Genomic DNA, 12,407 nt, shown 5'->3' on the forward strand with positions numbered 1-12,407 from the left:
AGCTTGTCATTGTTATAACCGATATGTTGTTAAAACCGACATCATTATAAGTGGGCTCGACTGTAGCGAACTTTGAGTTTGCGTAATCTGTCACCAAACAGCTGCAAACAAGCTCCTCTGCCGGCTTTGAATAGTCTCACACAGTCAGTGTGTAGCCGCACGCACCTCCTGGTTGCACCTCCAGCCAACCTTAGGCAGCCTTGTTTTGCAGTGCCCCGATTAGGCCACCGCCGCCGTAGCTGCAATGGCGAGCCCGCAAGACTCTGAAATTGTTGCTGACATGCTGGCATTTAGTGCACCGAGAAACCACCTCTGGAAGACAATCGCCTCTCCCAACGTTACACAAAACCATGGAGGAAGGAAAAAACTTTTCCATCCTCCATGCGCAAAGCCCTTTCTGCTGCCGACGTGTTGAGACGAAACTGCTCAGGGATACAGGGAAACGGACTGGAGTTCATTGAAATGATGTCAAGTGCCGAAAATGCAATCCTCATTGATAGAACTAAACGAAATGTTCAGGCGAAAATCACTGCCTATTGCAAATAGGCGTACTTTTCTGTGCAATGAATTACTTTTGGACTAATTATTCATGGTGAGTCGCATGGTTTGTCTTCGTTAGCGTGTTTTCGCTTCACTGTTCACAACATCGGATTCAGCGAATTTGGTACTGAAGTTCGTTACAAGTGGGCTCGGTTCTATCGAACTGCTTCCTATATCAAACAAATAGTGCTGAATCATGCTGTTAGTTATAACTGGCTTGCACTGTACAGGCTAGTGGAAGGTGGACAAAATTTTGCCTATATCATAGCATCAAATGATTTTCTTGCCATGTTGCACCAGCTCCCTTAGGTTGCTTTAGCACGGTGCACGTATGTATGTGATGCTGCGATGGTTTGAGTATGCCAAAGGGAAAAGGCCCATTGTTTCATCCAGGAAACACTGCTCTGCACGATTGTGCGGAATCTGGGAGCCTGGACATTCTGCGGTTGCTGCTGGAACATGGGGCCCGGGTTGAGCGAGATGCGTATGGCCTCACACCACTTCTGGCTGCAGCAGTCACAGGCCATGCCCCAGTAGTGGAGTTCCTTTCCTCGTTGCCCGACTGCCCACGGGAGCAGCGTGTGGAGGCTTTGGAGCTACTGGGGGCCACTTTCGTAGACAAGAAGCGCGACTCACCCCGTGCCCTGGCTCTCTGGCGCAGGCAAGTAGCGTTCACGGCCATTTTAATGCAGCTTCACTCTGGTAGCTTCCTTGATGTTGCTGCACAAATCTGAAAAACTAACATTACGCGTAAGCGAGAAGTCTCTGCCGATTGGTTTGTTGTGTCGTGCTTCATGATTTGCAGTAACTTCTGAGGCACATCACTTGGTAGTCCTGCTATGAACAACCTTAGTTTAGTGAGGCGTAAGGAAAAATAAACATTTCAGTGAGTGAATATAACTAGTTAATGCCAAAGGTGCTCTGGTCAGATTAGAGCTTTCCACAGAAAGAGTTGTTTTGAAATTTTGCTCTAAGCAAGCACCATTACCCACAGTGCAGAGAACGTGTTAATGTGGAGGAAGCATTGAAGGCCTTCGATGCTTTTGACACTGCTTAACACAGCAAGCAATGTTCTGATGGGGACATATGTCAGGCTAGTTAATTAGTATAATCGAATCTGGTTATATCAAATTTGTAAAAAGACTCCTAACAGTTCGATATGGATCTTTTCATCGGGTGAGTAGGTAAGAGCAAGTGGCAAGCGTTCCCTCCTTTCTGGTTTACGCAAGCCAGCTCAGCTGCTTGAATATGTTGCCATCGCATGCTGTGAAATGATTTGGAGATGTTTTAACTCGTCTTCCGGGAAATATACGTGATTTTCAGTTCATAGAAGGTTGTCGGGGAACCACTGTGTAGCCTTTGGGTGCAGCTGTAACTACAGTATGCAGAATTTCTCTTGGCTGCGCAAACATGCAATATGGACGATCAACCACCATGTGTGCATGTTTTGTGAACTATTTTGGCTGTATCAGTTTTCACTCCAACCCAAGAGAACAAAGAGAACTGGTGTTTGTGAATTGCCAATGTGAATGGGAAAATCTCGCTATCTGATGGCTTGGCATCGGAACTAAAACATTAGAGTGCATGCTCTTATGTACAGCCAACCCAATGCAACCCCAAAATATCTGAGCACTAATCGTTATAAAACATTGTGTCAGCTACACTTGTGCACACGTAATGCCGTTGGCATTTGGGTGCCCTGTCACGTTGAGGAGATTGCAGCCATCGGCATCGTTCTCAAGCATTTCAAGTCTAGTCGACTTCAAATTGCAATGCTATGCGTACGCTAGCCTTTTGTATGAGGCCAATAGTGTCGCTCGAAACAGCAATCACCGTAGTTAGTAAACCAGCATGCTACATATATGCTTTGTGTATCCGCATTGCCTTTTTGGCTTGTAAGGCAGTAATACCTGAAGGGGATAGCATAAAAAGAACCTGATGGCTATTCGTGAGTACACAATTTTCGTAAGATGGGTGAGCGTCGTAGAAGACAGGAGGAACAAGACTGAAAAAAAAGAAAAAGTTGGTTCTCATCCTTATCTTTCGTAAAAAAACAGGCTAATGCTGCAACAAGACTTGTATAGTCATACTCCATGCTTATACCACGCGCTATGTAGAACAAACAGATCTATAATGCAGCATCTACCACTGCTTCGGGCGCTTGTGCAGAGTTCGCAGACAGTCGCTTGACCACTTGACAAGTTTAATTCACACTGTACGGTATGCTGTTATTACTTGCCATAACTACCATATTTGCCACATAAATTGTAGACTCTGAATATAATTTGACTCCCTCCCTCCACCTTGCGGTCCCCTGATTGGAGAAAAAAGAAAGATATACACTATAATCTTTAAGAACTGGGCTGCATTGATGAAAAAAGAAAATGCATTTATTGGGCTTGTGCAAGCATCTTAAATTTTTTCGCCATAGCGGCAGCAATTTTAAAGTCGCCGTCGTGATTGAGCACATTACAAAAGCTTTGCACACCATGTTGTCAGCCAGACCATATCATGTGCTACAGTGCTCAGAGACGCCCGCTTCACACGCTCCATTGGTGACTGGGGCTTATCGTCCTGTTCCGTCCGCTCATTGTAGAATGCCACCACCCGATCCTTGAATGGCTTGTTGAGATGGTGAAGAACAGGAGTCAAATCACCTGGGATGATCACCAACTGACACTCCGCATTGGCCACAGAATGAGTCTTTTGGTTTTAGCTGTCTGTGTGGGTGCCAGAACCAGACGAGGTGCAACCATTCAAGGACCATCTCCTTAGTGAAAAACCCCTTTTCATTCACACGAGCGATCATTTTGGAGGGGAATTTCTCTTTGGGCATCACTTTGCATTTGAACACTATGAAAGGAGGAAGTTTGTGGGCATCGGCAGTGCAGCACAACATTACCGTAAACTGGTTATCCTCATTGTGCGTCGTCATTAGACGCACTTGCCGCTCCCCTTTCACTGTGACAGTCTGCTTGCTCGGCATGTCAAACCAGACAGGTGTCTGACCGGCATTTGCGAACTGGCTGAGCGCGAATCCGTGCTGCACCTTCAGCTCACTGATGAACTTGTCGTAAGCATCAGGTGGCTTCTGGCAGACAGCAGTACACCTCCTCAAACTCAGCCCGTTTTGCTTCATAAAGTTTGTCACCCACTTTTTTGAAACTTTGAACTCGCTGCCAGCAATATTCGATTCATTCACACACTATGGGCCTCCACCTGAATGTCCTCGTAGGGCATGCTCAGGCCTTTCTCCCACTGTTCTTTCACCTCCTTTCTACAACTTCTTCAATGACAGGATACTTGCTCTCCTTCGGGCCCCGGAGGAGAGCAAGTATCCCTTTGTTGCCATTAACTTCGTATGCATTTTTCCGAAACGCCTTAATGACACTCTGCTGCTAAGTTGTTGGTTGATTCAGCGTGAAGAATAACTTTCTGTTTATACACCACACTGTAATTGCGCCAAAGAGTTGGTTCCATTTCGGTGTTGTCCTGCCAGACACTTCACATTGCAATGCGGACAAAGCTGCCAAGTGCTTGCAGAGGTACGGTACTTGCAGTTAGAGCAAGTTTCGCGAGCGAGCAAAGCCTGTGCAATGCAATAACAATACTACTATTGAGACGCAACTGTGTGAGCGGAGTGGAGCCCAGTGAAAGCAATATCTTTCTACCACCTGCGTCATTCTCAAGGGTGACATGAAGAAATTCTTTTTTCCGTAAATCGAACAGAAATGCACAAGTAGAAGTTTATTGAATGTGTAAAACAACTTTTGTTTATTGTTGCTGCTGTAGTGCAAACATAGACTACGTATATGTATGAGATACGCCGATTGCCAAGGCTCTTCTGTGATTTCTCTTCCCCCTCCACCCTCGTCAGGTTGGGCTCCGCATACAGTCGTCGACCGTTTATTCAGACCTCACGGGGACTGCGGAAATGTCCGAATAAACAGGTGTTCGAAAAATCATATCAAGAAAAAAAAAAATCCTTTATTTCCACGCACTTACTCGGGCTCAGGAGTAGGCTTGAAAAAATTGTGAATGTGCCGTTGCACGCTGTTCCATTTACGCGCTATCAGATAAGCCTGAATCTTGGAGAGGGCCGAACGGTCGCTATAAGCGGCTGAGAGCACAGTCACTGCTTGTACATGCTCCGCATGCGACGGCAGCGTAGCACATGATGCATCATCTTCCGACTCGGGAGTCATCGTCCGGCGGTGCAGCAGAAACCTGACGAATGATCTCGCCGTCGTTGACTTCTGCGCATGTCAGTACAGCAGTGTCAGCACCTATGAAACTGTCACACGAGACAGTGTCTGGAATCGCAATGCAACCACTGCGCAGGTCTTGGCAGAACATTTTCGGCTTCAGTAGGGAGCACATCGGAAGGCGACAAATCCTAGGCCTCCAGGCACCCGCTTGCCGGCATTCCCCAGCGCAGTCTGCGCAGGCACTGTCAGAGCCATTAGACACTTGACACTATGTTTCCGTATGCTGCGTTGCATCACCGCAACCTCAAAACAGCACACAACGCAAACATCACCATGCCGTCACGCTGACACCAGTCACACAAACAAAAAACGTGGCCTACTCGCAGCGTCGTGCATGAAGAAAGAAACAAATAATCTGCTGGATTGTCTTGACATGGCTTACTAAGCTGAGAGCGGAACTGCTGTAGCCACGAACCAGGCAGAAATGATGATGATGAACGGGGACTTGCAGTAGCGCCACTTTGTGGGGCAGCAAGGAGGCTCCATTGAAAACAAAAATGGCGTTTAGCAAGTCGAACTATGCACTGGTCAGAGTCGGTGCATGGTGCTCTCAATCGAGTTGGCTCAAGGAGTGTCCGAAAAATCAGACGAGAGTTCGCAAGGTGTCCGAACTGTCGGCAGTTGTTATAGACCTTTTCATCGGGCGAGGAGGATAGCGCGCGCGGAGAGCCTTTCCTCCTCTCTGGCTTGGGCTATCCGGCGCGGCGCTGCTTGAAAGTATTGCTGTCGCATGCTGCGGAACGATTTCGAGATGTTTTAGATGGTACTTTGTGAAATTTACGCCATGTCCATTCATATAAGATCGTCAGGGAAGCCTTTCGGTGCATCGGTAACTACAGTAGGCGGAAATATGTCTGTCTTGGGGGTGCAAAAATGTGACGCGCTTTATCAGCCGCGGTGTACGCACATTATCAGTCACGCTGTGTATGTGTTGTGAACTATTTTGCTTATATCGGTTTTAATTCAACAAATAAACCCGGTGTATCTTTATTACCAGCATTAAATGATAAATCAGCTCACTGTCTGATCGCTTGGCGTAGAGAGTAAAACATAAGAGCGCATGCTCGTGCGCGGCCAAGCGGCAGGCGCTATCAAATATTTGTGATCACCGGCATCGTTCTGGAGCATTTCAAGTCTAGTAGGCTTGAAATTACTATATGTCTACGCTAGCCTTCCTGCATGAGGCCGATGGCGCTGCTCAACGCAGCGATCACTGCAGTTGGTGAACCAGCACGATACAAATGTAAGCTGTGCGCTTCGGCATTGCCTTTTTGGCCTGTATACTGCCGTAATATATGAGAAGGATCGCATAAAAAGAATGCTATGGCTATTTTTGAGGACAAAATTTACGTAATACGTGTGAGTGTGTCGTAGACAATGAAACGAACACAACCAAAAAAAAAAAAAGAAATCGGTTATCATCCTCTTTCTCGAAAAAGCAAGAGAAAACGGGCTAACCCTGCAATACGACCTCGCATAGTCACGCCGCACAACGTTCATAGATACATAACCGCTGATGCCGTATGCTTAGACCATGCGGTATATAGAACAAAGATATCTGTAATCCAGCGCCTACCACTGCTTAGGATGCTCACGCAGTTCGTAAACAGTTCGTTTGCTGGCCAAGCTTAATTCAGACTGTAAGGTATGCTGCTATTACTTGCCAAAACTATTTTATTCAGGGGTGAAAACCTCATCCATCGAACCAAGTAGTCATGCAATGTAACCTGCAGCGAACAGTTTGAACGTTTGTCAAAGTATAACATCACAGCTCCTATCGTAGCAGAATGGTACCCACGCCGCTACGATCATCGCGTATGTTTCATGGCTCCTAAACCGCAGCTTAGAAATAGAGGATAATACTGCAATAATTTCACGTTATATAGTGAATGGAACATTCAAAAATACACTATTGGTCTCTGAGGCTGATTGTAGGCTCAAATACGCGCACACATCGCGCTGCGTGTTCCGTGCACCTCAACGCCAGCAGAAACTCCGGCCATGATGCCTTAAACCACTTCAGCACGTCTCACAGAACCGTTTACCACGTGGAAGACGCACGTCGTATTAAACAGCCTGCACAACTGCGAAAAGAAACGCCAGAACCTACCGCCGAGCGTATACCTGCCATGCAAAACACCGCTTTCACCCAAGCCAGTATGGCGCTGCTCATAGGCGGCGCCACTGCGCTCACAATATGGCGGCGCCTTCGAAAAAACGGTCTATACATTATGTCTATGGGGAGAATGGCGGTGCCACGAAGCAGAGCGAGTAATCGAGCATGTCCGAATTTTTGGAGTCCGAAAAATCAGTCGGTGACTGTATAAGCCTACCTTCTTAAATTTGGCTTTCCGATTTGTAATTAAAAAAAAAGTCGACTTATATGTGGCAATATACGGTATTTTATTCGTGGGCCGAACCCTCGTCCAATGAACAGGGTAGTAGTGCAGTGGATGCATAGATAACAATTTGAACACTTGTCAAAGTAAACCACACATCTTAATGTGTAGCACAACGGTACCCAGGCTGTTGGGATCGTTGTATGTTTCTGAACTACTCATCGTTGCTAAATGCCAGCTTAGGACTGCAGTGAGAGTGCTGCGGTGAGGTCACATTGGCGAAACAAATTTTCAGAAATACACAACTGATCTCCGAAGCTGATTGTAGGCTCAAACATGTTTGCAGACATCAGGCTGGGTGCTCCATCCACCTCATCGGCGCAGAAACTCCGACTTAAATCACTTCAGTACGTCTCACAGAACTGTTTTCCTTGTAGAAGGTGGCATGTTATACTAAATAGACTGTGCGATGCCAAAAACAATCGCCAGAAACTGCCATGAAGCTTGTAGTTGGCATATAACACTGAGCGCTTTTCCAAACCAGCATGCCGACTGCCCACGGATAGCACCAGTGCATACGCAACATGGCGGTGTCAGTGGAGAAACAGTCCATATGGCATAATTCAAGATAAATGTTCTAAAGAATTGGACAACATAAATGCACATACCTTTTGGAACAGCACTTTATTGACAAAATGAACTTACTTTCAGTTTAGCGAAGCATGAAATAGTCCCAAATGTTCTGTTTAAATATCTTCGTTGCCAGGAAGAGCACACATTTTTCCACATTGTCCAGGCACACAGAGCCGCTGAGGCCGCCGCCTTCCACATTCACACAAAAGCCCTGCTACAGGACGAGCACACACATCATGTTAGAGCAGGCGCAGCTGGGCTAAAACACTTTTTCTGCGGGGGACTCACCTGTTACTGTGACGTAAAGCAAACGTCCTGGGAAGTTTCACATTGTTTGAAGTTTGATATATTGGTAGTAGCTGCTATTTTTGTTCACTGTAACCATGCATTTTGCTATGTATTCTCATTGTAACATTGCCGTGTTGGAATTTGTTCGATATAAGGTACAGTTACGTGTAAACAGGTTCACTATAGCTGATTTCGACTGGATTTATAGTACTTCAAATGAAATTAAAAAATAAAAAATAATAGAGAACAAGTTAGAGATTTGTAAACTGTGGTGCTGATTGAATGGCAAGGATGCTTAAGGTTTGTGTGCACAAATGTTTGGTTGGCATCAACCCAGTATTTCCTGCTGCCATTTGGCATTGCGAGCAGTTAGTGCAGTGGTCAGTGGCAGACCTTATACAGTGATACTTTGCACACCTGCGTTGTTGTATGCAGGGCCCTGGAAGAGCGCTGCCTTGACCCCCCACTGCCCAAGCCCTCGAGGCCAACTACTACTGCTTATGGCCATGCAATGGAAGCCAACTCCCCAACTGACCTGGATGACCTTCTCTGCGAGCCAGACCAAATGCGCATGCAGGTCAGACAGCTACAAGTTTGAGCTTTAGGATTCGGGGTACTTGTGTAGTGATTTGCGAAATCTATAGCAGAGTTGAAAAGGAAGTGAAGTGGGGATAATTCTGTATGGTCGTATCAAACAGTTGAGTTGCATCCCTTTGTTGAAATCACTAGCCATAACAATTTGAGCTTTTTCCAATATTGAAATGGCTTTACACCTTGGATGAGGAATTGAGTGCTGTGTACTTTAGAAGGACCATGTGGCTGTCTGCACACTGTTTTGCTTTTTTTTAATTTCCTTTATGGTCTCTATTACACGGTTTTACAATCCTACTGCTGTACGGTGCTCTTGGAGAAAAGAGAGAGGGAAATACAGTAAAACCTCGTTAATTTGAAGTCATCGGGACTGCAAAAAATCTTTGAATTAAGTGGGCTTTCAAATTAACCGAACACACACAAAAAAAAATTCAACCCAGGCAAAAGATTTTGCTGCAGGAATGCACTACCTTTATTCGGCGATCTTTGGATTACTTAAAGTAATCAGAGATGCTGGTTTGCCGCGTTCTTTAGTTCGAGGCTCCAAGGGTCATGTTTTCTAGTTGGCCAGTTATGTGCAGCATTTGAGAATTTCCACCATGGCACTCAACAAAACTGCGGATAACATTCAGCCATCCGATAACTTCCCTGAGAGGGGGTGCTCGGGAGAGCTCGTTAGAGTCGTCGTCATCACTGTCATTTTACATGGTCGCATAAGCGGTAGCGTCGCTCACCAAGTCTGAGTAGCATGTTTGTTGATCATTTTCAAAGTTCAGATAGGCGGCGAAGCCGACTGCACTGGATTCGCTATCCTCTGCGCAGAGTGCATTGATGCGGTTGCAATACTCGGCTCCTTCTTTATCAAGTGCACATGAATAGTCGGCATCAGCATCGACGGTGCTTTCCTTCGAGAAGCCAGCGTGTTTAAAACACCACATGATCAAAGTGGGTTCCACTTGCTTCCATGCAGACACAATAAGACCTGGCCCCGAGGAGGTCGATGGAGTACTCCTTGCCGTTGTCATAGCAAAGGAGGAGCATGCGCTTGAGGAGGTGGCGGCGGTAAATCTTCGTGTGGTGAATGACGCCTTTGTCCATTGGCTGCGAGATCGACGTGGTGTTCGGAGGAAGACATACCATCCTGATAGCTTTCAGGTGTGGGATGTCACCGTGCGCCGGGCAATTATCAACAATGCAGAGTACATTCCTACCTGTGGCCACAAACTTCTGGTCAAGCTGCCGAACGTAATCTTCAACTAGTGCGCCTGTGACCCAGGCTTTCTTGTTGTGCTGGTAGATAAGCTTGGCGGCAGCCGTGCATTGTGCTGGTCCCTTGGCGGCAGCCGTGCATTTTTAAATCAGCGAAGCTTCACACTCTTTTCAACTATAAGTAGCGGCAGCTTGTGTTTACTGCACATGTTGGCACCGAACAGAACGGCAATTCTTTCCTTGCCCTGCTTTCGACCCTTGACCGTGGTGTCCCTCGCTGCAAACGTTCTTGTGGGCAGCATCTTGTAAAAAAGTGCTGCCTCGTCAAGGTTGTACACATCGTCTGCACCGTACTCACTAAGCAATGGAGCCAACGTGTGTTTCTTCCAGTCGTTGACGATGCTCTCGTTTGCGCTGCCACTCTTGCCATAGACAGCTACGAAAGTCAAATTATTGCACTCTTTAAAATGGCTGAACCATCCATTGCTACACTTGAACTCTTGTGTCCATGTTGTACAGCCAAGTCGTTGGCCTTCTCCCGCAGTATAATTCCATTGACGGGAAGGTGGGCTGCGTTTGCTTTCTGCAGCCAGTGAAGTAAAGCCGATTCCACATCTTGGTACGTGGGAGCCCATACTCGCGACTGCTTTGAAGAATATGTCTTGCTGTAGGCCTCCAGTACCTTTGACTTGTTCAATATTCCGGACAACGTCGAGAGGGGGGGTATGCTGTGCCTTTCAGCGAACTCGGTCTTGGAACACGTGTTCTTACCCGCTTCTTGGATCAAGCAGAACTTCTACTGCAGCGTTAAAGTCTTATACTTTGGCATCTTCGCTCACTGGCATTTCTGCGCAATTGAGGGGAAAAAAAAGAAAACACCACGCTAGCTCATCAATCACCATTTCTCTCAACTTATCGTGAATTCCTTCTGTCATCAAACAGTAATGAAGGGTTGATTACCGGTTTCCCACTTCCCACATGATCTGCCCTTCACACTCAGGCCCTGTGTTCACGATAACGAGGTTATGTTGCTCACAAAGGTCTAGCATTGACTTCCTGTTGTTGTCGGTAGAGCCATCTAAATCATGTATGTCGGCATTCCTGTCACTTAGTTGGATAATTTCAGCATCATTCCCGAAATCCTTAATATTATCACTTACGCATTCCACTAACTCTTTATTCTTCTCTGTGATATTATTTCCCGTCCACAAATATGTAACGCCCGGCCAAGTTATTTTCCCACTCATTGCACCTGATAACCAAAGATGAACCAATTTACTCTTTTCCATTTGGCTCGTTGATGGATGAACATTTCAAATCCCCCTCCCTTTCTTTCCGACTTAGTCCTGTTGCACCCTTCCCAAACATAATTCTCAGTTACTGGCGGCTCTTCCAAGTCTCTAAGGTGCGAGAACAGGGGGGGTTACATTACAGAGTATGAATAGGACCCATTGCTTCAAGCAAACAAAAAAACTTGGTCAACTTTATTTGTTAAAAAATGCATGTAATTTTATTTTGATAAGTGTTTCTTGCTCTGCTAGATGTACAGTGCTGCAGGCACTACATTATGTTGTGCTTGTTAGTTAAAAATTAACAAAACTTCCAAGAGGGCAAGTCTATCATTGTGTTTTAGTCTGTATGTCAAACATTGCAGAACTTATAATTCAGGGTCATGTAGCATAAGCAAGAAAAAACAGGACGAGGTTTAAATCTTGTAAGCCTAGTTATCACATGCAAGAAGTCTGTTTGGCTTGGTTTTGCATAGACTATGCACACAGTGTTTCATTAAAGCTAGGCCACAGTCTTTCACACACGTTACACACACTGCTGAATAGGTTTTCCATGAAGTTGTGGTGAAACCTGGCCGACACAGTCATGCTTGCCGCCAGCCGAAGAGTGTGGTTCGCCAAACTTCGTTGTGGGTTCCGTTGCTTGTGTCTACGGCTTCGTCTCCTTGCTGTTCGTCTTGCTGAACGATGACAGTGGTTGCAGTTCGATCTTCGCATGCTTCCACGCTTGGTAAGCTTCTCTATAACCTGCTAATCTGGCCTTCCTTTGCTCCGGTGTTTCAGCAGGCAACTTTGCCTTTGCTTGAGATTTCGCAGCCTGCTGTCTAGCTATATCTAGTGGATGATTGGATTCAGCCTGTTGTGTGTGCTGAAGCGCATGTACAGACAGCCCAGTTGGCGAGATGAGCGACTAAGCGCGGTGAAACGGGGGCAGCCATTAAACCCTTGCTTAGTCACATGGTACTGCAGTGGCGAGGCTCTGAGTGATTGCAGCTGCGATGACTCTCCGTAGCAGATCACGTGGCTTAACGTCGTACCTGCCACACTTGCGCTCCAGCAGCTCAAGGTCATTGCAATGCGATGAATGACCTTGCGAGGCATGGCATAGTAGAGCTTTTGCTCTAATAATTGTAGTGTGTTGGTCTATCTATGTCATACTGAGTAGGTGCTTTCACACCTTTCAGCACCTGTTGCCTGATCTGCTTTTGCTCTTTCTTTTATTGTATTTTCATTTTTGTGCCTGTTCACGA

The 12,407-nt window shown here is 46.2% G+C and overlaps 1 protein-coding gene across 2 annotated transcripts in view; it reads left to right on the top strand.

Moving 5' to 3' along the window:
- Positions 1–12,407, top strand: part of LOC142572309 (protein fem-1 homolog CG6966) — a 33,091-nt gene that overhangs the window by 6,635 nt on the left and 14,049 nt on the right. For both annotated transcript variants that reach the window (XM_075681315.1, XM_075681316.1), the window contains exons 4-5: positions 934–1,201; positions 8,504–8,645. In XM_075681315.1, coding sequence (XP_075537430.1) covers positions 934–1,201; positions 8,504–8,645 — 410 coding nt within the window. The remainder of the gene's footprint in view (positions 1–933; positions 1,202–8,503; positions 8,646–12,407) is intronic.

The sequence above is a fragment of the Dermacentor variabilis genome, chromosome 2, assembly GCF_050947875.1.
Source record: "Dermacentor variabilis isolate Ectoservices chromosome 2, ASM5094787v1, whole genome shotgun sequence".
Taxonomy (NCBI): domain Eukaryota; kingdom Metazoa; phylum Arthropoda; class Arachnida; order Ixodida; family Ixodidae; genus Dermacentor; species Dermacentor variabilis.